General features: G+C 44.2%; 1 protein-coding gene across 2 annotated transcripts in view; it reads right to left on the reverse strand.

The window, feature by feature from the left end:
• RNF115 (ring finger protein 115) overlaps positions 1–27242 on the reverse strand; it is a 148085-nt gene that overhangs the window by 87167 nt on the left and 33676 nt on the right. The window contains exon 1 of one of the 2 annotated variants that reach the window (XM_085638928.1): positions 2908–2975. The exons of the other annotated variant lie outside the window; for it this stretch is intronic. Coding sequence (XP_085495054.1) covers positions 2908–2955 — 48 coding nt within the window. The 5' untranslated portion in view covers positions 2956–2975. Of the gene's footprint in view, positions 1–2907; positions 2976–27242 lie in introns of those variants that run through there. 2 annotated transcript variants of the gene reach the window in all.

Here is a 27242-nt window from a genome sequence, read left to right on the forward strand (position 1 = left end):
AATTAACCTTTACTTCTCCTTCCCCTGGTGTCAAGGATCTCTCCAGTGTATAACTCCTGAATCGTTGCTCATCTTGACCATTGACGCACAGGGGTTGTAATGTGTGTCTCAGTGCTTAACCGTTTTGTGGCCGGCCTGATGGTTGTAGGCCCGTATTTGTCCTTTTCATATGCACAAATAAAGGTTTTTAAAAAAAAAAAAAAAAAAAAGAGCGGACGCTCCCCAGGACGGCGGAACTCCTCAGACATCTCCTCATACGCCTTCAGGGAGCGCACCACAATTAGCTTAGGAGAGTCTCGGAACGCTGGGCACTTAATAGTCCGCGTATGTGTCTTAGTCCTGCGAATAACAGTGAAGGAAACCCCCGAAGGAGGAAAGATTCTGCCCGTGATATCCAGTGCGCACACTTGCAAAACTCTGCGGCATGAAGTCAAACAAAGCAACATTGCTAACTTCCCAGATAGTTCTTTGCGGGAAAGAAATTCATTGGGCTGCCATGAAAGAAACAGATTAAGCACTCTGTTGACATCCCAGAGCTCTGAGTACCTGGGTTCCGGAGGAAGCGATAAACGGAGACCCCTCAAGAGCCTGAAAACGAAAGGATGCTCCCCCAATGGCTTCCCGTCCAGAAGAGAATGCCCCGCTGAGATCGCCGAACGGAATGCATTGACCGACCGGTAAGAGAGACCCTGCTGAGCTAGGTGCGCCAAAAAATCCAAAACGTGGAACACGTCCGCGCCCACGGGATCACAACCATGTCGCACACACCAACACCACCATCTTGTCCAGGCCGAGCGAGAACGCTTGGCGGTACTCTCTGATCAGGCCCTGGACAAGAGGTTCTCAGCGAACTGCGAAAGGCCCGGGATCGACCATCGTCCCCTGTAATCCTCCACACCATGAGATGGAGAGAACCATCTGATGAGGAACCCCGTCGGGATGGAAGAGAAGCTCTGGAAAGTGGGGGAGTAGGATTGGAGAATCCCAAGAAAGTTCACTTGGGATCTCCAAATGGGAGTGATGAGGACCATGCATGTTCATTGTCGCCGGATCTGGGCAGACACCCGAGTGATCATGGCGAAGGGGGGAAACGCATACAGGTCCTCCTGCGTCCAATCCCGCAGGAACGCGTCCGTGGCCGCCACCAAGGGATCCGGTCTCCAGCTGAAGAAACGAGGTAGCTGGTGATCCAACCTGGAAGCAAAAAGATCCACAGAAAAAGGACCCCAAAGATCCCATACCCGAGAAAAAACATCCGGATGCAACTTCCACAGACTGGAATCCCGGAAATGACGCAACTGCCAGTCGGCCACCAAATTCTCCCGACCTGGGAGATGCTCCGCTGTCAACGAGATCCAATTGTCGAGACAAACCTGCCAGAGATTCGCAGCCAGGTCCGAAAGCACCCTTGAACGAGTACCTCCTAGGTGATTTATATACCCGACCACCGAGGCGTTGTCCATCTTTAAAAGGACGCAAGACTGGACCCTTTCCTTGGTCCAACAACGCACGGCGAAAGAGCCTGCCACAAGCTCCAGGCAGTTGATATGAAGCCCTTGTTCCTGAAGGGACCACGAACCGCCTGTGGAGAAATCTCCACACCTGGCGCCCCAGCCCGTCCTGCTCGCGTCTAATTCTAGGACCAGGTCTGGGGCGGACCCAAAGATCGTTCTCCCATTCCATGTTTCCATGTCGGAGAATCACCACCGAATCTCTTCTACCGCTTCCCCCATAAGGGAGACTGGATGGGAGTAAGGGAGCCCTTTCCGTAAGTGCTTGGCTTTGAGCCGTTGTAAGGCCTGATAGTGAAGAGGCCCTGGAAAGATAGCCTGGATCGAGGCTGACAACAATCCTACGATGCGCGCTATCTGCCGCAGGGGAACCCTGCCGTTCGCCAAAGTGCGCCGGAGCTCGTGGCAAATCTTTGCCACCAACATGAAAACTGAGAGGCACACACTTGTTTAGAATACTTTTTCAAATCAACACAGTATTAAACAAATTTTGTTATGCTGAAAACTAAACTTTCATCATAAGCGTGCAACAGGGGAAGGCATGAAACAGTCAAACACATGCCACTTAAACCACATCAATATAAAGGGTCAATGGGACCCAACCTCTGTGCACTGTTGCTGTTACCTATTGGTATGACAACAATCAATTTTACCAACGTAGATTTGTGTATTTACACCATAAATTAAATCCACAATAGACTCATAAGTTTGTTCAAATGTATTTACAAAATGATCTTCGAATGTCAATTCGAAAATAATCAAAGAATGTCCATGAATCCTTCACTACAGGAATATTTTCAAATTAAATTCTTTTACATGAGTTTTTCAAATTAAATCCATTCATATTGAATCAAAAAATTTTTTCCAGATGCCCAATGCATTTCGAGTCGGACTGACTCTTCTTCAGGGGCTTCAATTCTAAAAGAGAATGAATGAATGAACATAGACAATATATACAACAGGTATGCTATAAGCATCTAACAAATCATGACTACACTGAAACATGACAGTATTATGTCTTCATTACGTTACTAAGGTTAATCAAACATTAGCTCATAGAAATAGCAAGAAAGATGAAAGCCTTCCGTTCACCATAAAAGTGTCACTAAAATAAACGCAACCGATTAAAACGAATTAAAGTGAGAAACACTTTTGTGCATCCATATATGTCTTCAAACTGCTAATGTGCCTAGCTCGACGAGCCACCCGTGAAACACCCATTCTATTTGAAAATGCCACAATACCACCTTGATTCTCACGACAAAACCGCTGAAAAGCGTACTGCTAGAAGTGAGCCTGCAATCAAAAAAACACACTCGTACTTAAACCTCTGTGGGAGCGATAATGAAAAACATGACCTAATAAACTGAAATGTCGAGAAGTGATGGACTGTTACCAGAAAAGGCTGGAACACTTCAAAGATCTGGACCCTCTTGATCAACATCAGGACAGGCTGGGGAATTCTTAACCGCGTCCTCGTCACTTTTGAGTACACTACTACCGATACCCGGAAATGCCCGGTCATGGCAGAAACACTGAAAACGGACTCCGATACATCCAAAACAAACGCTGGGAGAAAAAAGGACCACAAGATATGACTACTACGAGTGACTCAATGGCCGCCATGTTGTCACTGGTCTGTCCATGTATCTATTCATAAGAACCACAGTGAAAAACGTGAACTACACCTACTCCTGAAGTGGAGAATGAATTAAATAAAACAAAATAAATTAAAATACGAAGTGAGGTGAGGAAAATGAACTGAAAGTGAAAATAGGAGATGAAATTTGAAACAAAGAGAATATGAGCTTGTCAGATTTTTCTTGTGAAGCACACAGCAGTCAATACGCAAACACATGTCGAATAACAATCAATTGGTTCAGAAATTACAAATAACATGAATAATCTATACGATCATTGATTCCCTTGTCTATCAGGGTGTCAAGGCGTTTTATCCAGAATGTTTCCCTTTGAAGGAGAGCTCTAGTGATGTCCATACCAGAGTGATGTATGACTCTCTCTAACACTGAGAATTGAAGTTGAGCTATGCTGTGTCTTTCCTCTTGCCAATGAGTTGCTAAGCTACTACTTTTGTTTTTTGTTCTTATCGTACTCTTGTGCTCAGAGATACGTACTTTAATCTTGCGTTCAGTCTTGCCAACATATAGTTTCCCGCAAGGACACTTGATGTAATAAATTAGTTTTTCAGAGTTGCAATCAGAGTTATGGAACAATTTAATGATTTCTCCTGAATTTGGATGATATAACACATTACCCACAATGACGTTATTGCAGTGAATGCAATTCTGGCATTTTTTCATCCCTTTGAAGTTGGTGGCGAGTGGTTTTTGGGGAGAATGAATCAGTTCTTTCAAATTCTTAGAGCGAGTGTAGGCAAACAGTGGAGTGTCGTTAAAGATGTTGAAATTCGATTCATTCTGCAGGATTTCCCACCTTTTGATGAGGATATTTTTAACCTTCTTACAGCTAGTAGAGAATTTAGAAACAAAAACTTGTCTGGACTTTTGTTTACGAGGTTGAGGTTGGAATAAACACTCTCTTGTCAGTTTTTCCCACGAGGGAAGACTGAGAGTCGCCGTCGTAGAGTCCACCACGAAACCTAGAAAGATGACTCACTGAGCACGAACTGAGAGGGACTTTTTGGTGTTGATGACAAAACCTAAGCTCTCTAACAGGGTTACGGCCTGCTGTAACTGGTCCCAAAACGTTCCCGGGTCTTGGGCCAGCAAGAGCATATCGTTCAAGTAAACGATGAGGCGCGTGCCTCTCACACTGAGGTAATCCACCACCGGTTTGAGAACCTTGGTGAAGCACCAGGGGGCGGAAGCGACCCCGAAAGGCAGGGTGGTGAAGTGGTACGCCTGGCCGTGCCAGAGGAACTGCAGAAACTTCCTGTGAGGAGGGACAATAGGGATGGCTAAATAAGCATCTTTTAAATGCAACCCGGGCCATCCAATCCGCTAGCAGGAGCACATCCCGAAGGAGGTGGATACCCTCCATCTTGAAATGGCGGTAAACCAGCCATTCGTTGAAATCACGCAGATTGAGCACCAGGCGTTGCCCCCCACCCCCCCCCCCCCGTCCGACTTGTCCACCACGAACATGTTGCTGAGGAACCCGCGAGGATCTGAGACTGTCTGGCAAACACCACCTTTGTCTAAGAGAGCGGAGATTTCCACGTCTATCAAGACCTCTTCGGACCGGGAAAACCGAATGGGGTTGGGTGGGAATGTCTGCCTGGGTTAGCCGCAGAACTCTATTTGAAACCCTTGCACAGTGTGCAGGACCCAAGCGTGGGATGTGATCGACCCCCACACACTCTGAAAACGGGCTGAGCGACCCCCCACTCTCACCACAGAAAGGGAAGAAACACTTACCGGTATTAGCGGTGTTGTCCCAGCCGCAGAAACCTCTTCCCCCTGGAGCGTCGACCGCGGGACGGGTAAAAGTTGGAGTACGGTGCCTGCGTCTGGTACTGCCCTTGTCTGGAGCCTTGTGCCCTGGCAGAGTTGGAGTTGGGACCCTGGCCAGTCGAGCGGCCCCTGCCTCGACCGGCCCCACGGAAAACCCGTGAGGGGAAATTTTTTTTTGATGAAGGATTGGGCCCGATCTAACGAGGTGAAAGTATTAACAAACTTCCCTAACTCCTTAATGAACGTTCACAGAACAAACCTCCCTGAGCAACCGCTCCAGCCTCCGAATCTGCCAAATCCCCCAACTTCGGGTCCACCTAATCAGGAATGACCTCCTGCGTTCTGTTGACAGCGCATAGTTTGCGTTGCCTAAGAAAACTATCGCCCTTTGCGCCCACCCACAAAGGGCCTCCAGCGAAATCAGGGCTCCCGAATTCTTGGCATCCTCCGCCATATCTAATATCATAGTCATGGGACCAAGGGCGTCCAGTAGTTTATCTTGGCATGCCCTCCAGAAACGATCTATACCTTTCTTGGGGTGTTTGATAAATTTCGTGAGAAAAGTCGCCATTCGTGGGTCGAGCTCAGGCGTTTGCGCGACTTACCCGTCAAGGGTGGGGCGAGGGCAGTCGGACCGCAGGCGACTGCGAGCGTTCTTGTCCATCGGTGTGCGGATCCTACTGGCCACGTAACCGGCCACCTTAACAGAAGGCATCCATTCTGAGGACCGTGGGTGCATCACAAGTTCTGGGTCTAGCATATCCGATCCCCCCGTAGGAGCCAGAGTGCCCGAAAAGGTCGGTGAAGCGGCGGGCCACCACGGTCTGGAAGGACCCGGCTCATCATCTGTATCCCCATGGTCATCATCGCCCGTGTCGGGAGCTGGGCTGGGCAGATCAGCGGGCGTTATAGGGGGAGAAGGGATTACAGGTGGGGGTTGCAGAGCGCTGCGGGCCATGAAGGCCTCCCGCAGACGCTCAAAGGCATCTGGACCAACACCATCCACCCTGGGACGTTTTGCAGGGATCGGGTCGCTAGTATGGACCGCTTTCTGGTTAGAGGGCGCAGGCGGGGTCCACTTATCACAGAATTGCTCGAGTTTCCTGCAAAGACGCTCCTCCATGGGGCCCATCACTTCTTCTACGGCGCGGTAGATGGAGGAGTCCACCGCGTCGTAGAATTCGTCATCCCAAGGCAAATTGTGAAGAGTATCCTCCCCTAAGTTATGGTCTCCCTGTAGGGACATGCTAAAATGCTCAAAGAACCACTGAAGACTCCGGAAAAAAACAGTGGCACCCCCTACAGTCTATTGAGATCAATATGCTGGGGACCAGCGTAAATTCACAGGGAAGCACCCTAATAGATGAAAGAAGGAGCGGAAAGAGCCCCAGGGACACCAATACTCTGTGCAGGGAGAACACACACAGACTCTGCCCTGGGACGTGTCCCTCCAGGTCCCAATTCAGCCTGAAAAACGTGTGCCTGAAATATGCTCAAAGCAAACAAAATACACCCACCGGGCGTCAGACCAAACACACACACACCGACTCGATAATTCGAGTGTTCAGGGGCACGAGCAAGCTCTACAGACCCTCAAAGAGGGCGTAAGTCTCCAGGGGACATGTAGGCAGGCAGGCAACGGCGGGCGGAATGTACGGAATGTCAGAAATAATTCTGCGCGCGCCGTTGCCAGCAAGAGGAGGTATCGCACTGAAACCGTGCCACAGAGCCCCTAGGGGTTGGGGGTGGCAACCGTGCCTTTATCTGCACTATTGACTGCGGAGCCGCGTAAGCCCGAAACCAGACCCGCGGGACCGTAAGGAAAGACACCAATGAGCCGGAGCTCACACCACCTCCATACAGGCCCAAAAGTCCTTCGGCGTGGGGACAGCGTGAGCGCGTTGAGGCGCCCACCCGACCAGGCCGAAAGCTTCAAGCCTGAGGTGAGCCGCCGCAACGCGTTAGGGCTGCACTAACTATAACACAACAATGATCATGCGAACACAAGAGATAGGCACGGGACGCGGTACGCAATCCCGCGGCCGTCTCGGCAAAAGAAACCAATCAATAATGAAGAGAACAAAGGAAAAACACTAATCTCAGGCTGCTGAGCAGCAAAGAAAGAGGATGAGCAGGGCAGTGAGGGCGGACTAGGAGAGGGTCCCTGGACTGTGATTGGCCATGATGGACTGTGGGATATGCTGTCCCTTCTTTGTTTTTGTTCTTGACCTTTTCCCCAAGGATGTTTGGGAAATGTGGTCTAATTTTTAAGTTGTTGAAAATGGCTGCTGTGCAGTAAAGCATAGGAAGTGATAGCATAATCCTCTCCTCCAGTCCTGCCATAGAATTGATTAACATCTTTTCACTTATTTTGTGTAATAACCTAAAACATAATAGATGAACATTTATAACTTGAGGAAGTAAACAAGAATGTGATGTATGGAATGTTTTAATTAATCTCAGCCACTGGTAGTTACTCAGGCCGCATCGGATTCTATTGTTATTCTCAGTAACGGCCCGTCCTCTGCCAAGTGGGGGACGGGCCGGGGGAGAGAGTACGGAGGTGGGGAGGGTTCATGTACAAAATAAGTAAATAAACTTACCTTAACGCTGCTGCTGCAGTCTCCGGCGAATCGGCTCTTCTACTTCTGGCTATGGGCACAGGCTCCCAGGCTTCCCTGCGGTCAATCCTGAAGCTGCTCTCACATGAACGCAGCTTCAAGATTGGCCTGAGTGTCAGCAACTTGAGCTCCCAGGCAAACTGGGAGCCTGCTGCGCCTGCTCTCTCCAGCCCCAGCAACGCAGCTGAGGCTGGAAAGAACTTTACTATGTATGAGGGGCTTGGCCGGCGTCACCTCATGCACAGTGAAGAGAGTGCCTACCACTCCCCCACGAGCAGTGCACTCTCCTGGACCCGCCTTCAGGGCTCATCAAAATCCTGGGGGAGGGTCCAGGGGGGTTAAAATAAAACAATAATAAAATGGGTTTAAAACCCATTTTATTATTGCTTTAGTTACTGGTGGTGGCAGGGGGGCAGTGCTCTTCCTCTCTAATGGAGCAGCCGCCGCTGGCTATTCTGCACACCATGCCATCTCAGTTTGGACCCCGTTTCACTATTGTCCCTCTCTCACACTAAGGCGCTCTAGAGGGAGAAAGAATATGATCAGGTCGCCCTCCACTCAATTCATAAATCAACAGCAACAAGACCTTATCAATATGGGCTTTAACTTTTTGTCTGGATAGGAGTGGGAATTCAATTTCGCCACCAACAACCCTTATTTTCTTTCATAGGTATTGTCCCAAATTCTTAAAGCCCAACATATTCATAATTTAGCTAAAACATCCTTAAGGTTGTCAGTCACTGTGTTCCAAAAATACCCTCTACCTAAACAGGTGTAAATTCAAGGAAAAATTCAAGAACAAATTGTGGAACGGCGAGATAGCACCTCAGGTGCGCTACACCAAAGGGGCTTACTGGTTTGTTCTCACCAGTCGTGCCCACGTCTCTCACCATAGGGAGCTACCTCGCCTAAAAGAATTTGAGTGTCCAGAACAAAAAGGTGAAAAAAATATTGTGCGTCACAAAACCAAAGAGAGACCGGGTGAGATTAAAATTGACATAAGCCACACGTCCACCATGTGCCAACTTTATTCACAACTCGTGGGCTTATTCAAATTTAAAAACTACTGCATGTTTGCAGACCAATTGAAGATGGGCCGACAAGTTTCATTGCCTGTTACATTTAGTGGCAATTTCGCAAGGGCTTGAGGTCGTAAATCACCCTTCCAGACTCATGTTCTGTATACACAGTGACAGGTAGTAGTCACGGCCCCTCATACCAGCTATCCACCTCATCCATCACAAGGTGTTCAATCCTTTAATACGAACCTTTCACATGACACTTCTGTTGTCACAAATCGCGTGTACCGGTGGGTGAGCGTTAAAGGATTGAACACCTTGTGACGAGGTGGATAGCTGGTACGAGGGGCCGTGGCTACTACATGTCACTGTGTATACAAAACAAGAGTCCGGACGGGTGATTTATGACTTCAAGCCCTGATGAAATTGCACTAAGTGTAACAGGCAATGAAACATGTCGGCCCATCTTCAATTGGTCTGCAAACATGCAGCAGTTTTTAAATTTGAATAAGCCCACGAGTCGTTAATATAGTTGGCACATGGCGGACGTGTGGCTTATATCAACTTTAATTTCAAGGGGTATCTATTTGGTTTTGTTACACACACACACACAAACACAATTTTTTTTTCTCCTTTTTTTTCCGGACACTAAAGAAATTCTTTTAGGCGAGGTAGCTACCTACGATGAGAGACGTGGGCACGACTGCTGAGCCCCTTTGGTGTAGCGCATGTGAGGTGCTATCTCGCCGTTTCACAATTTTTTCTTGAATTTACACCTGTTTAAGTGGAGGGTATTTTTGGAACACAGTGACTGACAACCTCAAGAATGTTTTAGCTAAATTACGAATATGTTGGGCTATAAGAATTTGGGACAATACCTATGAAAGAAAATAAGGGTTGTTGGTGGCGAAATTTAATTCCCACTCCCAGTCCTAGACAGACAAAAAGTTGAAGCCGATATTGATCAGCTCTTGTTGCTGTTGATTCACTATTGTCCCTGACAATTCAGTTAACATCGATACTTCCTCTTTCCAGAATTGTACTATGAAAGCAGAGTCCAACACCATGTGGCAGTAGTCAGCACGTGTGCTTGACAGAGTGGGAAGAGATCAGCAGAGTCCTGGTACATTTTTGCTACTCTTTTGGGTGATATATACTTGATGCAAATAATTAAACTAAGTAATTTTAAATCTGGGGTTCCAAGTAACTTTTTTTAATGTGTTGCAGTGGTCCTTTCCATTCTTTTTCTGCAAGCACTTTTCCCCATCTTCTGCTCCACTGGATCCTATCAGTGCTCAGGTTAGCATTAAAAGAGGGCGATATGGCAATAGAGAGGAAGGTCACGACATTCTGTCCCCATCACCCTATGTAAGCCTGATCATATTGAGGAGTTAATTGTGAGGAAATGGCCTGCCCCTAATTCCCAGGAGTCTGTCGCAGTGTCGTATGTATGAAGGGTACCTTCAGAACCCAAATCACCGACTGACCATATACCGGCCTACTGGCTGCAGTCCACACTTGATAATTCTGCATCCTAGTGAGTGCTTTAAATTTGAGGAGGCACCAGAGTGGAATCTCAAGTGCATAGATTTTTTTTAATTCCAGGTGATTCAGGGCTTGGTACCTGAAACAACAAGAACCCTGAGGTCTAAACTAACCAAGGCAAAGAAGAAAAAGAAGAACGAAAAGGTGATGTATGAATAACAAACAAAAGCCCACTTCACTAAGTGAAAGGGCAATCCCTTTTAAGGACGTAATCCCTCACTCACCCTGGGTGACATGCTTCATCATATGGGATTCTCCTCCCAGAGAAAAATCCTAGTTTCTCTGGGGGCTACAACCCCCTCTATGAGAGGGAGGAGCTCAGGGATGTTTTGATTGTCCACTAAAGGATGGACTAAATCCACATATGATGAGCCGATTCGTATGAGTGAGGGGTGCAGTGCTGACAAAATGATTGTGCAGTGAAATAAGTGTATTAAAACTAGTCACGGGACAGCAAAGGAAATTCTCTTAGCACAGCCGTGCCGAAGCTAGATTAAAATCGTGAACACCTCCGGCCTCAGGCTCATTCCAGCCTCGGTTCCCCGACGGACAGAGCGGTGTTCCCTTCCTGAGCGGTTGCCAGGTGGAGGTTAGAGTCCCACCCAGTATTTACGGGTGATGTTGAGATGACAAGGTGGCGTACACCCTTCAAGCAATCATTGGGTGTTGACAGTATCCTTTTTTCTGTGTAGGATTCACACAGTTTTTTTTCATTTTGCAGTAGCTTTTGTGGTCCTGATGAAAGCCGAGCCTCTTTAGGCGTTTTGGCTGAAACATGTCGACTTTCCTTTGTTGTTTATCACCATTGTTTACATTTGACTAGTGGTGTTCACGATTTTAATCTAGCTTCGGCACGGCTGTGCTAAGAGAATTTCCTTTGCTGTCCCGTGACTAGTTTTAATACACTTATTTCACTGCACAATCATTTTGTCAGCACTGCACCCCTCACTCATACGAATCGGCTCATCATATGTGGATTTAGTCCATCCTTTAGAGCACAATCAAAACATCCCTGAGCTCCTCCCTCTCATAGAGGGGGTTGTAGCCCCCAGAGAAACTAGGATTTTTCTCTGGGAGGAGAATCCCATATGATGAAGCATGTCACCCAGGGTGAGTGAGGGATTACGTCCTTAAAAGGGATTGCCCTTTCACTTAGTGAAGTGGGCTTTTGTTTGTTATTCATACATCACCTTTTCGTTCTTCTTTTTCTTCTTTGCCTTGGTTAGTTTAGACCTCAGGGTTCTTGTTGTTTCAGGTACTAGAGTTGGGGATCCAACCCTGTGTGGTCTTAAAAAGTTCCCTTTGACCCTCCGGCTTTGAACCGTTTCTTTGCAAGATTCAGGGCTTGGTGCCAGCTCTGCTTGGTGATTGAGTTATCTCGGGTGCCTATCAATCAGGGGGGGTTGCTCCCCAAGACTGCCTTGCACAGTGCTGCACCAAGCTCAGTTCATGCCGTTCTGGGTCGGACATGACGGACAGTCATCTCATGGGCCCCCTATAACTGGGCAGTCAGTCAATACACCACCCTATCTAGTTGTCACACAATTACTCAAAGCTGCTCACCTCCTACCCTAACTCCAGACTAGTTGATCATATCAAAGGAATAGCAAGTCATATTTTCACAAGTACTCATACCTAAACTTCAAACAAGACCTATCCACCAAAGTATTGTGGAAATTTCCAATTGCACATTTTTCTTCACCTGTTCTTTTTGTGCGTTCTGCTTACTTATTCAGAACCTTGACCGAAAACATGTTTGGGGTACCTCCCCCTATATTTGCACATATACACCTTTATTTGGATACTTGCAGCTAAGCATACTTCACATTTCAGGAGTTTGGAAGGTATTTTATTGGAAACTTTCCTCTGGAGTTTGTGGAGAGCAGTGGGACACAACGCAGTGTAAACAAGACGCATTTAAATTCAGTACTGCACAGTGTCTGACCTCACCTTCCTTCATGCAACAATCTGTAGGAAATATCAAAATGGCCAATTTTCCACTGTCAGAACCAAGCAGAAGAACGACCTGGGCCTTGTATTATAATGTGGGCAGTACTGGAAGCGTATACAAGTCACTTCCACATCAAAATGTTTTCTTTTATTTTTGTACAAGCAAGTGTATAAAAGGCATCCTGAACATTTTTTCTCACATGATAAATCTTAGCAAATTATTCCAATACATTTTCCTTCCTTCACAATTATATACATAATTTGATGTTGTATCTGGAGGACTTGCAACTCGAAGAGGCTGGCTCCTTCCAAAAACCCCATCTGTTTTACTTCATTAATGCAGCTGATAGAAACCTTTCCATATTGTAATAGGCTTTTGCATGTAATAGCGTTCCTGAGAGACTAGTGATTAACGGGGTACTCTCTATGACTTTATCCTGCCAGCTTCAACTCATTTATCTTCACAGATTTAGGGACGGGTATGTTCTGTTTTCAAAACACGTGTTTTAAAATGCTCCTGCTTTGCTCTGTGTGGCTACGAGCTGACAAGTCAGTCACGTAAATTATTATTAAGCGAGTAAATTCAAGTGAAAGATGCAGTTGGATAGAAGCCGGGATCCTGCTAGGAGACACTGTCGTCAAAGCTCCATCAGAAACATTCAGGGATAAGAAACTCTGGCATGCAAGTCTCCCATTTTGAGTTTTCCCAGGGACCTCTACACCAGAACAGGAACACTAACCCATTTAACCTTTTGTGGACTGGGAAAGAGGACACCATGTTATTGTATCAGACACTGGGCAGGCAGTAGACAATCTTATACTTAAGGGAGATTTAGCTGCAGGATCTCATTGTGAAAGGAAAAGAATTACTCAGAGCAAGACTGAAAAACACTACTGATTTGAAAAATAGTACATAGCTTAGGTCTCTTTTCCATGACTTTAGGGTAGATGCCACCATAAGAGTTAAAATGGAGTGCTAGCTTTAGACTTTTTTTATGAACATTTTATTAGACATTTCAAAGTAAAACATACAATAAGAAAGGAATAGGACACATGAGAAGTAAAATGCATTACAGTAAGTTCCAGATATCATGTTTCAGTCAATCATACGGCAGAAATACTCGAGTGTAACATCTTGAGAGCTAGTAAAAGCAGGCCATATGATTGTATTGTTGTGCTGTGTGTTGTTTAAAGTTGTGTTGCTATGTGGTTGGAGCATTTGATGTGGTGCAGAAGTGGTAGGCCTTGAGATGGCTAGTATAGGGTGGATGTGTTTAGGTGCATAGCCTTGCGGAAAGGTCGTGCTATATGAGTGTAAGTGAGCGTGGGTGAGTGTAGGTGTGGTAAAAATTCCCTGTAAAATAATCTTCATGTCTAGGACTAGGGGTTGTGGTGTGAAGCTTAAATTAATGTGTAGAGGATAAGGGCTATATGTTTGTAGTGCTGTCAGAAGTTAGTCATGATTTGGATGAATATTGGCTGTTGAGTATTAAGATATTGGGAAAGTAAGTAGAGTAAAACGCAATAACCGTTTCACTTAGTGCATAATGCTATAGCAGGGTCAACCGTGAACAACAAAGATCAACATAGATGCGACCTAGATCAACATAGATGGAACAGTACTGGTAGTTTCCAAAAAAAGCAGGTAAGGGCAGAAACCCAATCAGTCTCTGCTGCAGAGAACAGAGCTTTCATACAAGCAACAACATTCTCGCATTGTTTCGCAATATTTCAGGCAAGTGTATCGGTCTTATCGAAACGGTTGAAGGAGAGAAGAACGTTTTGAGCATTCATTGCACAGGGATAGTGATGAAGGTGGGTTAAAAGGACAGCTCTTGTTTTTGCTGGTTCTGTATGTAGTCTTTGAGTTGCCAGGGTTCTTCGAAGAGGAAGGATTTCCCAGTGTCGGAAATTCTGAATCCATCCGGACTGATGAAGGAGAAGCGGATGTTCAAGGCTGCGAGTGAGTTTTGCAGGGCTAAAAAGTCTTTACTCCTGAAGACTGGTCTCTTAGGCAAAGTGTTGAGCTATTCCAACCTTTCTTTCATTCCATACTAGTGTTTTTGCTTTCCTCATGTGCGATAAGATAGATTCGGACTGCATGAATCCAAGCGGCCTGCTGAGGAGTGGTTGCAGAATTTTTGCATCCAGGATGGGTCTGGTGGGCACTCAGTGCTATCTTTCGCTTTCAAACAGTCAGTCGAATGCGATGCCAAGTATTTGACTTTTAACAAGATAACGGGGATAGAGCTTGAGTGAACAGAAATTTTATTTATCGATTATGTGTCAAAGCTGAAGATAAAATATTTGCATATTCACCAAGATGATCATTAGTAAAATAGTTTCTTTAAAAGCCTGAGAACTCTCATTATGTGTTAATACGGTGTTGACATTCAGGTTATTATTTCGTAACTGTGGGAAGAAAAAACCTGAGGATTTCACATTTGGTGCAGTGGGTGAAGTTGATGCACTTTATTTAAAAATGTTAGAAGAAATCCATATTTTGAGTTCCAGCATGGCGGACTATCAAAAAGAGTTTGGCAGCTTTTCCTCCACAAATGTGTGAGAGACAGTAACCCTAGTTTGTTACCATCAAACCCTCTATACGCAGAAGTGGTAGAATGCCTTGAGGCGGTCTGACTGCGTTACTAAAAAGAATATGGACTCTGTGAAGTTAATTTGTAGTGCTAGCACTTATGTAAAAGAAAAACCTCTGCAAACAGTTGATCTTCCACTGCAAAAAATACAACTTTCTTTCTTGCACGTGCCACATATGCAGCTTGAATACGAGACCACATGTACAGACGCAAGTGTCATGGAGGGTGTAGTTAAACTCATGGCAGCAGAAGTGACTTGCAGCTAGTAAACTGAAAATAATTTATGTACACTTGCCATCTACTTGCCCACTCTTCAGTTTAAGACATGCACTGTGATGGTATGACATTCCTTCATCACTTAGTAAACACACAAATACAAATATACAGGAAACTTAAATGTTCTTAAACTTAAATATTTGAAAATATGTTGGAAAAAGGTACTGTAGTGCAAAATAACGAACTTTGAAATAAACAGTGTAAAGTTAATGATAATTTTTAAAATATTAAGCGGAGCACTTCAACATTATTCTTTTTGAAGAGAAGGAAATGGAATTATCTGCCTTTGACTAATCTGAATCCTGGGACCTTCGTTCTTTTCTCTTCAAGCAGGGGTGATGCTGTTGCGATCTCTGAGTGCTTTACTTGACTCTATGAATTTTCTGTGGTGTGGCATGGGGGAAACGGGAAGATTTCATTCATTTTGAATGTGGAAATTATTTGAAAGGAGAGGCTTACTGCACTTTTGACACATAAGTAGCCTTCTAATTCCCACTATCTGAATCTGGACAGAAACTATGCTTTTAGCTGATTTTTTTGTTGAATTGTTTTTGCATGTAATATATTGTGTGCATTTGTTTATAATTTACAGATACTGGATATACTATTCTTTTGTTGCAACTTGGTGAAAGGGTATAGTGATGTAAAATGTTCTTACCTATTGCTACTATTAACGTGTTTTATCTATGGAACAGATCATTGAAATTAGTTAATTTATTTTTGTTATGCGTACCGCGATTTTATTTTCAAGGCTAACTCTTTTTGTATATGAATCACATTTGTTGGCGTTTCATTTCCAGTATTATATTTTCATTAATAACGTATTTACAGGTTCTAGGTTGGGAATTATTATGATCTATAACAACGCAGGCCCTTTGCCTTGTGCACAGGCCAGCCCCCAAACTCCTGGGTCTCTACACTGCTCTGCTGACCACTGTTTTCACCCTGAAGCTGCTCAATATGATTTAAACAAGCAACAAAGCCATACTCACCTGTGCGGAGTGCTGAGAAAATAAATATTTGGGTAAGAAAAGCAATCTTTCACATAAGCCAGCAGACGTGTAGTAGAGCGGTTAGTAATAAAGAGCATTTCTAGGGAGTAGGCAACTGTCTTGGCCCTCTAGAATTGGTGTACTTGGTAAAAGCAGGCTTAGGAAATGGCCACCGATGTGGTTTGTTAAGATTAATATTTTAACTGGCCATCTTGTAGGGTCATACGCTTAGTAGCATGGGGTCACTGTAGTGCTTTTTTTGGTGAGGTAAATTTAATAGCAGGTCACGTCAGCCTTCTAGTTGAGGTGTATTATTAAGTACTGTTGGGTCACGACTCAATAGCCATCAATTTTGCACTTTGGAGTGTAAACTTGGGAAAACACATTGTGGCGAACTTTTGCTGTGTATCACGTTTGATCACCTTACCGCTCTTGAAGCATCCACTGCCTCCCACCCAGTAAACTTGATTTCTCACCTATCTATACCAGTGATTTTAAAGGTTTATGATACATCAGCAGATACCAGATTGCTCATCACCAAATAGGCCGCACTATGCCATCCCAGGGCTCCCATTACAGATGTTTCACCCTCTATCAAATCAGTGTCCCCCCTACTCCTGCCAAATTTATCCATCTCTTCTTCACTGTCGCCCTCATCCTCCTTTATCAATGGTTGTATAGTGCCTCATCCCATAAATCCACATACCCCCAAGTAGCCGACCCTACCTGCCTGCACTAAAGTACCATGTTTAATTCCTTTAAATTACCATTTTCACTTACACTCCCCATAACTAAAAGGGTAAATGGGCATGAACACTTTAAAAAAAAACCCATAAATAATGCTATAATTAAAACGGTTTTAACTTTTAGTTTTTAATCATTCATTGTAAGAAAAGAATGGGGGGTTGCGATTAACTATTCGATACAACGAATGTCACATGACAAATATTAATTTCAATGAAAGATAAACAGGAATGCATACACGGACATCCTGTATAAAAACATTGGCTAGGACATGTAATACAGTTTTTCTTTTAAAGATGTGATTGAGGAAGAAAGAGTAAAATAAATCTAAAAAGCCAGGGATCAGCAGACAAAATCAATGATGCCAATGCAGCAGCAAGTTGGGGATTTTATACAAGTGTGCTTTTAAGTGCGTACAGGGACATCGGCAAATTGAGTCACTGCCGATTTTGTTTCCTATTCCACAACACATACAACAATGGTTCTGTTGGATCCAGTAATTATGTATTTGAGACAACTGATGGAGGCTGAACAAGAGTACTCAGATAGTTGAAGCAACCATGTATGGAAATTTATAAAAAAAAAAAAAAAACACACACACACACACACACCCCTACACACACACACCCTCCATAGGTGGAATATACATGATCTCTAATATTTAGCATCAATTTATATACAATATAGTTCAAAGAGGGTGCTCCAGGCGCAGTGCACGTGCAATGTGTGTGTGTAAAGCAATGCAAAAAAAAAAAAAAAGTTGATCCGACGGAATAGCAATCTACATTTTTCGTCCGAACTATAATATGACTGAAGGTGGACTAATGTACTAATTGCTCTATTTGCCCACCTGGAGTAAATCTATCTTTTGTCGCAAGGCTATACCTCAGCATGGACGTCGGAAAAAACCACATCCAAAGTTGCTGCAACAACAGGGACCACAACTGCCACCATGTCAGGAAGATGATCTTAAAGCACAGCATGGACAGCAGAAACAGTCACAGCTATAACACCAGAAGAAACCAAAGCAGCAACAGTAATTGCCTCCAGAGCAGGGACAACAGCAACAACTTAAAACATAAACCCCCCATTTCTAAAGGATCACAAGAAAGATGATGATTATTTTGGGCTGACATTGTCTGCATCCTTCCAAACCACAATCTGAAATGCCTAAGAAGCGAAGAAGCACTTTATCCAGACTACATAGGGTACCGGCCAGAAGAAACATTTTCCAATTATGGCAGAACCTGATGTTCTGTATGCCTCACTATATACAAGAAGTGGGGTTTCATACACAAATGTAAGCATGCCTTGAAAACAATCAGGACGAGCTATTTTGGGGCTTACTCATTCAGCAAGTGAATAAGCATTAAAGATGCTTTTACATCTTGTTTTTATCTTGTCACATTTGCTGTGTGTTCAAAGAGAGGTCAAATATCAGCTTATGTATTCTTAGAATTTGCTGCTTATTTCATCTTGGATATTGGTGTTCACCTTTCTTTCTCTAACTACAAAATTAGAGGATTTTGTAAAGTTGACTGTCTGACTAAAACGCCGTGGTACAGGGAGGAAGTGTGAAATGAAATGCTATAGGATGTCAGTTCCCCCCCCCCTCCCCCGACGCAACATTTTTATGAGCTTGTAAATGAAAATGTACAAACATTTCAAATATAGGAGCCATCAGAAAAGCACATTTTTTGTAATTCTACAGTGTTGGAAACCGGGATTTAATTAGATCAAAACAAATAAGAACAATTTACTTGGTGATGTGCAAGCCATAAATATTTGCTGAATCACGATTTCCATACATTATAGTTGGTAAACTATATAGTTTAATGGGTTAATGCCACGTAAGTGGGAAGTTGAGTGCCCAATTCAATGGAAAATTTGCTGTTTGTAAGTGACAGTGTGAAACCACATCACGCTTTAGTAATACATTCATTTTTATTTATTTATACAGAGTTTTATATAGCGCAAACTTGGCCCGAAGGTATCGGGTATCAGAGCGCTTTACACAAGCACCAGTTGCGTTACACGAGGACACATTCATATTAAAAGTGAGTTTTTAAACACGAACTGAGAAAACTTCCTGATGACCATGAACTAAGAGGCAAGTCAGGGGTATGTGTGCCCTATTACTGGGCTAGATTCTTATTATGCAATGAGTAAACGTGGTCTATGAAATCAAACAAAATCAGTTTCTGTACAGCAGACATGTTAAACTCACATATTGGTGCTGCTCTCATACATAAAATGTAGAGGAAAAAAAAAATCAACTTGTTGAAATAAAATACTTGCCTAAAATCACTCAAGTTGAGACCGGTTTACGCGTCAAGAACACTACAATTAGGTTGAGTAGATTATTCAAGTCACTAGACCTGCAGGTCTGGTTACATTTTTATGATTTTTCGAGGCCTGGCCTCACGCACTTAACCACCCCCTCTTCCCCCTGTCTGTGTCAGGCTACAACATCGATTATGCCACACTCGCCAAGGAAGAATCTAGAGGCGGATGGGCCAACTGTACTGACCAGGAGTATTTATTTGCGGGGAAAAGGGGGGTGGGGGGATTATAGGATCCAGCATGTTAGTCAAAAATCTCAGGCAAATTCCTAAAGTATTCCCATTATCTTTATGATGGCAAAGAGATGGTTAAAAAGATAGATTATGGTCCCTGGGGTGAACATTACTCCATTATCTTATTAACCATCTATTTGGCCCATCTAAAAATAAAAGGAATACCTTAGGAAGGCGCCTTAGATTTTAAACTCACATACTGGATTCCATCTCCGACCCCAAACAAGTACTCTCCCACCTCCCAAATACAGGAAGCCCACTCACCACTAGATTCTTCCCTGGTGAGTTTGGTAGGCCAATGATAAAACGTGACACCCAGGGTGGCTTGAGGCTCTGCCATACAATTGTAAATGACACCCCAGTCACTGTATATAGTAAGACATACAGAACATCATCGCCTCCCACATTAGGAAAAGGTTTCCGCTGGGAAGTACCCCATGTAGTCTGGGTAGACTAATCTTGTTGGACTTGTGAAATACCAAAAATGCAAACAACACCTTCAACCACAGCAACAGCAGCCACAGTTGTACTGACGACATGGATAACAGAAGGTCCAAAGCTGCCATCAAGGAAGGCAGCAGACCACTGACCGCAGCTGAAACCACAGCAGAGATCACACAATGAACCACAGCAATCACACCACAGCAAGAGGCACATTAGCTTCAACCAGAGCCAGGAAAACAGATGAGGGAACGTACCAGCAACGAGTTAGGAGCTACAAAGCTGTCTCAACCACTGGAATCAAGACCATTACCACGATCAAGGTAAAAAAGGAACGTTTAATTCGCATTTCCAAAATGCTGAAAACGAAATCAGCTGGTGTTGCGTTTTCTAAGTTTATCTGGCAGGTACCTGTTAGGTTGTTTAACAAGGAGTCACCTTTGGTACTCAAGTCAATTGCACTCCATTTGGTTACTTTAGCAAGAACTGATATCATTCTACCATGTCAAAATAACTGAATTCTTTTCTGCGGTTGGCCAGTGCGAAAAACAGAGACTCTGCTGCTGCCAGAAAATACAACCTAAATTAATTTTCATCTTCTGGCTCTGCTTCAGGAGCAGATCAACTGTAATTGGTCTCATGTATGGAGCGCTACTTATGTTTCCTGCATCCACTTGTAAAGGGTTTCCTTTGAGTACAGGATGTGGAAGATCATTGTGATCTGTACTCCAAAGCTTGGTTTCTTTTAGGAGGGTGTGCCCGATATGGTCTTTATATTGTTCTAGAAAGCGGAGTTCAGTTTTCAAGACCCCCCTGGTACTAAGGATTCAGTTACTGTTCCAACCAGAGACCGAAAACTAGCTGAACTGCAACCACCCCACTGAGTAATATATGAGTCCGATGTGTTTCAGGTAATGTTAAGTTCCACAAGACATTACAGGGACAGTTAGTGGAACCCCAAACCCACTTTCATTAATGAATAAAACATGCAAGAGCACTAGAAAACGAGGAATAATTATTATAGATATATTTTAAAATTAAAAAAAATATTCTAGTGCACACAATATGAATTATAACTAAAATAAAGACAAATAAAAAGGCAGCAGCAATGTGTGCCAAAAGTGTGAATAAACTGGAAACCTCCAACATATATTCTGTTATAAGTTCATAGGAATTTAACCCCCCATTCTGCTACTTCTGAGCACTTATCTAAATCCAGCAAACCGAAAATAAAAAGCTATTTTAAGTTTCAGAGATGGTTCACACCTGTACACCTGTTTGTATTTGAACAATAAAGCCCGTATTCGTTTTAATAGTGATGCACGTTGTGTGAGGCTTGCTTTACCGACAAGTTCAGCTAGCAAAGGCCAAGTGTTCTCTTCCCAGTAGCCTTCAGTTGGAATCTGTGATACGATTTGGCATGGCCCTTCCAATTGTTGCCTGGTATGAAGGTTTCCCTCTAACACCTTACTCTTTGTGCTCGACTTTTATATTGTTTCAGTTTTTTTTTATAATTCTGCAAGACAGTGTTCTTATAATTGACAACAAGAAGCTATACAACTAGTTATCAACTTTCAAGTACTCTTTACAAATCAATAACAAATAATGCAAAACAGAACAGTTAGGTTTTAGATTACATACTACAAATATATTCGAGCAAACATAATTAAGATGTTGCAGAACAAAAGTACATTCACTAAAAGTGCATTCTATTAATCACAGGCATTCACTTTCGATTGACTGATTAGTATATGTAACTCAAAAAGGGGACTACTGAGAGGAGAAAAGACAATATTAATGACACTCCACTTGAAGCACAGCTGGCATTGTACTGTTAATTATGCACTGAAACGCATACAGATGCAGAGCGAGAAATTTGCCACAGAAGATCAGGACCACCTTTGGTGTTGGCCTGACACATCCAGATCAAACAGACTGTGAGCAACCCTCAATTTACTGCAAATACTAGAATGAATACAAAACGCAATCGCCAAGATATTTCTGCTGATCCAGGACTATATCACTCCAGCCCTTCAATGCTCTGATCTACCCATGGCAAGAAGCTCTTCCAAGACACTCTACACTATTAAGAGCCCAATCCACAAAATCCCACCATTTCAAACCTTATTCCTTCCAAATGTCTTCGCTCTGAATCACTGCACAAAAATGTGCACCTTTTGAGAAATAGTGGGATTACAAAAAAACATCAGAAGCAGACACCTGAAGTGGCACTTTGAGTGACTGCAATCGCCGGTGCTCCATGGACTGTTCGCTGCTCTCACAAATGTCACTATTCCACCAGCTGAGAGTGAGATCTGAAACAGGTCACATTTGCACTTTGATCCCAGCACCAATCTTCCCACATCTCTACACGGACTGCAACTGCTTGACAGCCACTCATCTCAACAGGAGGCAACATATTTAGGACTTATGCTCCGTGGTTTACTATGCTATAAAACTGGTTTTGAATATTGGAATTTTTCTTAGACGTGTCATACAAAGAGTTCTGAGTCAGGGAAGCAATGATCCACAGCACGATGGGCATTTATACCACAAAATGCAAAGACCAATGGAATGCTGCCAAATCTTTGGAGATAATGTAGCCAAAGGTGAGCACTATCTAGGAACTGGCTTATAGTCCATCACATAAATAAAGCACCGACTGAGATATGTAAATATTTTGGTTAGTTTCTCTTACATAACTAAGGTAGCTATGAAGTAACTCTTCCGGCGGTGATGTAATCCAATTCACAATTGAATGTGTAGTTTGTTTTAACTACAACATGTGCACAGAAGTATTACACATTTTGGCAGGTCAGAGAAACTCAAAGCAAGATTTCAAGACAAGAAATAGCGATCAGTTGTAAGGTCTCATAACACCAGGCAGGCGACCCTGCTTCCAGTCCTAGCTTCTTCATATGCGTAAAATGTTTAACCGCGGCTAAACTAGTTTCTATTCCATCTCTGCAGTTGACATTCTGTAAAAACAACTGGGAGCGCTCAGAAACAGTATAGGGGGTTATTTAACGTAAATATTCAAAAGGGCATTGCTGCTTCGGGAGTGATGTATAATGTCCCTAAGAAATACCCATAATTCACAAAAGAATGCTAAACTGCTCTATTCTGATGATTTGTGATTGATACTGTCAAAATAAAATGCAAGCATGAAATGTCAATTTTCCGAAATGAAAGCCAGTGTAGTGCACCCAACACTTTTGCACCCAGAGTGACACCGTGATTAAAGACGAAGAATTTAAATGCCAGAGTTTGAGAAAAAGTTAATAAGATAATGGAAAAAAACAGCATAGCAACCCAATATCCATACCAGAGAAGCGGGGGTATATTCTAGACAATAAAGGACAAGGACAAGATTATCATTCCTACATCTCACTTCTCAGAGAAATATGAAAACATTGTAGTCTGTAGGACAAAAAAAACTTTTAGTAAGTATTGGTAAATAATTAGGCCATTCTGTTTTTAGGTTTCGACTGGTGTTAGCAGCGCGCATGCGCTGCATCGCCATGCAAGGCTTTTGGAATCGATACGGCTTGCGAAGTTCACTTTCGGTTCCGGCCATATTTTTCATTGGTGTGCGTCATTTGACATCACTAATTATGCTAAACGCGGTGTACTGATTGTTCAGGAGGCTTTTTAGTCCCTCCTGGTTACCACCCTGTCCCCGTTTGGCCCCGCCCACCGGGATTGGATCTTTTACGGGCGGATTTACACTCTTTCCTTTAAAGGACAGTAAGCACTTTTTTTTATTTGCAGCACCGTCCGCACGCTTGTTCTCGGTCTCTTGCTTTCTCTTTATTTCGTCTAGTCCATCTTGCCTCCATTCTCTCTCCCTTTCCGCACTGTTATTTAATTTTAATCCATGTTTTTTTCGCCGCAGCTACATGTATGCTAAGCATTGCGAGTCAAGCACGTACAGCCAGAGTAAATACGTAGAACACATGTCAATGCATGCAACTGGCCATCACAGCCCGGTGCCCAGTCTCTGCTACTCTCCACGCAGATGTCGCCAGGACCTCAAACCACATGAAACAAGCGGGCACATTTTGTTTGAAAGATGACACTTCTGCCGCCTTTTGTGGCCGAGAACCAGGGTCCACTTGGCAGCCGATGATTAATGAGGCTAGAGGTCATAGGTCGCGCAAAAGGCCGCTGACCCCAAAGTACCTAATGGGGCTTGCCTGAAACCCCCGGTGCTGGTGGAAATTCACTTTCAAGCTGCTTGCCTCTTCCTCTGGCCCAGCCTCGGAGCCCATGTGGGCAAACACTTGACTAGTGAGTAATTCAGCCTCGGATTGGACTAAGCAGCTCTTTGGGAAGGGGAGAGGGTTGGGGTAACCCAGCCAGCCTGGAGACAAACCTGGGGGAGAACCAGGCTGAAAGGGGAACCTAGGAAGAGGGCTGCACAGGGCCCGCGGCCTAATTGGATGTGACAAGCAGAGATGGATGAAATGGCTCTATGGCGCTAAGTAGCCCCCTTCTCATCACAGCCAGGGAGACCCGCCCTGTGCTGGCCAATGGGGGCGACGTCTGATCGCGGACTGCAGATATCTGCCACGTATATGGTTTTTATAATGTGCATAAATGCATGCAAAATCATAAAGTCAGGGCTTTCAGTGGGCCGGGTCCTGCGGGTGCTCAGCACCGGCCGTTCTAAAAAGCAGGTGCTGAGATGGGTCCTGATCGGGCTCTCCGTATTTGCACTCATCATCAGGGTGGAAAATAAATCTTCATTCTGCAGCAGTGCCACCCTTCACTGCCTTTGATGTAACTTCAAAGAGACTTGCTATAATATTCTCCTAGTCTCGTAATTTAAGAAAATATTATATACAACAAAGCCATAGTTGTTGCTTATGTATATTATGCAACTAATAACCATTGACAAAGCCAATAGTCCTGGCTTGTTGTAGGAGTAATGTGCCTCGTTGCATTATATGTCAGGATGCAATGACAGAAACAGCAGAATACCAGTGGGGCGGCACACAATGGTAAACAGATTTTTAAGCTTGGGTGTTTTCAAGCCACGCCTTTAATTATATCAACCACGCCCCACTTGAGAGCCCCCCCCCCCCCCCCAGTCGTTTCAGCCCACTTAACACCCTGCTTAAAGTTACTTACTTCATCATGTTCACATATTTGTTGGTCCTGGCAGCACGCTCGTCAACTTGTGTGATCGCGTCCTTCGTTTGGAGCACACTCTCCTAAGCATTCTGGTCCTTGTAGTGTTCAACATTATCAGATGAATACTGTTAATATGAAGGGGAGCAGGGAAGGTGCCACGCAGGCATCGTGAAATCCACTTGTCATTTTCATTAATGTTTGCTGTTCAATGCGGTTTGTTTAACACAGCAAATATCTTGTGCACGCCTGACCCTTTCTGACAAACACCCGAGAAGAGCGGCTGCATCTTTTAGATGGGAGGAGTAATGCATGTGGTTCATTGGCAATTTTGGCTCAATAAGAGCCAGGAAACAAGTTCACACCCAGAGGGCTCAGGCACACCCGTTTTATTTGCCATTGCAGGCTCTAGCAGTCCCAGCAAATTGGCATTTCTTTTCTATTTGGCAAACTTGCCAGCACCACTAAGCATTCTGGGACTTGTAGTGTTCATTGTTCTCAGTCGAGGGAGGGGTTTGTGATGTCATACAGTCACTGGGACATATTCAAGTGCTTTGCAATCATCTTTCTAGCCCAGTGCAGCTCAGCTAGCACTGGAATGTGCTGCATATTTAATGCTTCTGGGATATGGGCAAGGTTGCCTTGTATTTAACTGGTTCTTGCTCGTAACAGCAGAGCGAGCTACAAATTTAGGGTGCTGAAGCAATGCGGAAGTGTTGATACTGTGTCTACACACCTCAAAGCGGGATTAGATCTATCACGTGTTTTTCTCTTATAATGTTGTATTAGGATCCGACCACTCAGGATTTAATTTTACTTTCTCCACGCAAACAGTGGGAGACAAGGTCCTTTAAAGGACAGTAAGCACTATTTTTTTTATTTGCAGCGCCGTCCACATGCTTGTTCTCTCTATCTCTTGCTTTCTCTTTATTTCGTCTAGTCCATCTTGCCTCCATTCTCTCTCCCTTTCCGCAGTGTGTAATTTAATTTTGCTGTCTCCATTCTCATTTACTGCTCGGCGACTATCATGTTTTTTCTTTCCGTATTTCTTTTTTTTCCGCTCTCCACCTGCCCCATACCTTCTGTCTCTCCTCCTCTGCTCATTTCTTTTCCCTCTCTGAATATGTCTTTGCCTCTCCCTGCCTATCCCTCCTGCTCTCTCGCCCGCTATCTCTTCTTTTAATCCAGTCTATCCCTCCTCACGCTGTTCTCCGCCCTCCCTTCTTCTGCTGGTGCAGGGGGGTAGGGGTGGAGTGGTGGGGGGGGCTTCAGAATAGATAAGATTTTCAACATTACGCAGTGAAAAGGAAAGCAGATTTCCAGAGAAAAAAAAATTGATTGCCAGATGGGTACAATCGTATGAGACTCAGCTGGGCAGCGTCACAAACCGATCAGCCTCGGGCTGCTCCAGGGCTTCCAGGTTTTTAAAATATAAAGTTCTTAATACTGTCAATCAGCCTGCTCTTAGAGATCGGAATTTTGTTAGCTCAGGAGAGCTAACAATATAAAATGGAAACGAATCTGAGCATGTATGCCTGTTGTGGCCGGCACTGCAGTAAAGGACCATCATGGCCTGCCTCCGAGAGGAGCAGCCTGGCCCGAACCTCTGTCTTCATAGGGGGAACAAGAAACCTGGGCGTGTTATGGCTTTCTTGGACCTCACCAATGAAGATAGCTTGAGTTCTCATAGCACAGCGAGCTACGGTGCCCACTTCCTGGCACATGGCCCAGGCTGGCTCACTGAGAGGGAGAGAATGCTCGAATTATATTGAATCACTGGTAGCTTCCATCTGTGTGCCGGTCCATATCAATATTCAGCCATTTGAAAACCTATCCATCATCTATCCGTCCATCCATCCAGCAATCCACTCATCCAGCCCTCCATTCATCCTTTCACCTAATCCATCTACTCTTCTACTCATCATCCATTCACTCATTCATCCAGCCATCTACCCTTTCACCCATCCAGTCATCCTTCCACATATAACTCCTTCATCTACCCGGTCACTCATCCTTCAACCCATTCACCCTTTCAGTCATCCATCCATCCTCCCTTTCTCGCTCCATCCCCCTTTTATTTAGCCATCCATCCTTCCATCCAGCCATTCATCCATCCACCCTTTCACTCATCGTTCCTTTCACTCATCCATCTACCCTTTCACTCATCCATCCACCCTTTCACTCCTTCACTCATCTATCCACCCTTCTGTCCATCCACCCGTGAGGAGGAAGACCAGGGCACTTAGCACCGGGACCCTGTCTCACACACGAAAGATCTGCGGCAGATCACTGTTCAAAGAAGGACCCTGTTCTGCTGTGTTTTAGGTGCTTCGGTGACTATCGTACTGGGTACATTGTATGTGTGTTCTCTGCTTTTGTTCATCCATTTCCACCTCACGTTTG

The sequence above is a fragment of the Triturus cristatus genome, chromosome 12 (genome assembly GCF_964204655.1).
Source record: "Triturus cristatus chromosome 12, aTriCri1.1, whole genome shotgun sequence".
NCBI classification, from domain to species: Eukaryota; Metazoa; Chordata; class Amphibia; order Caudata; family Salamandridae; genus Triturus; species Triturus cristatus.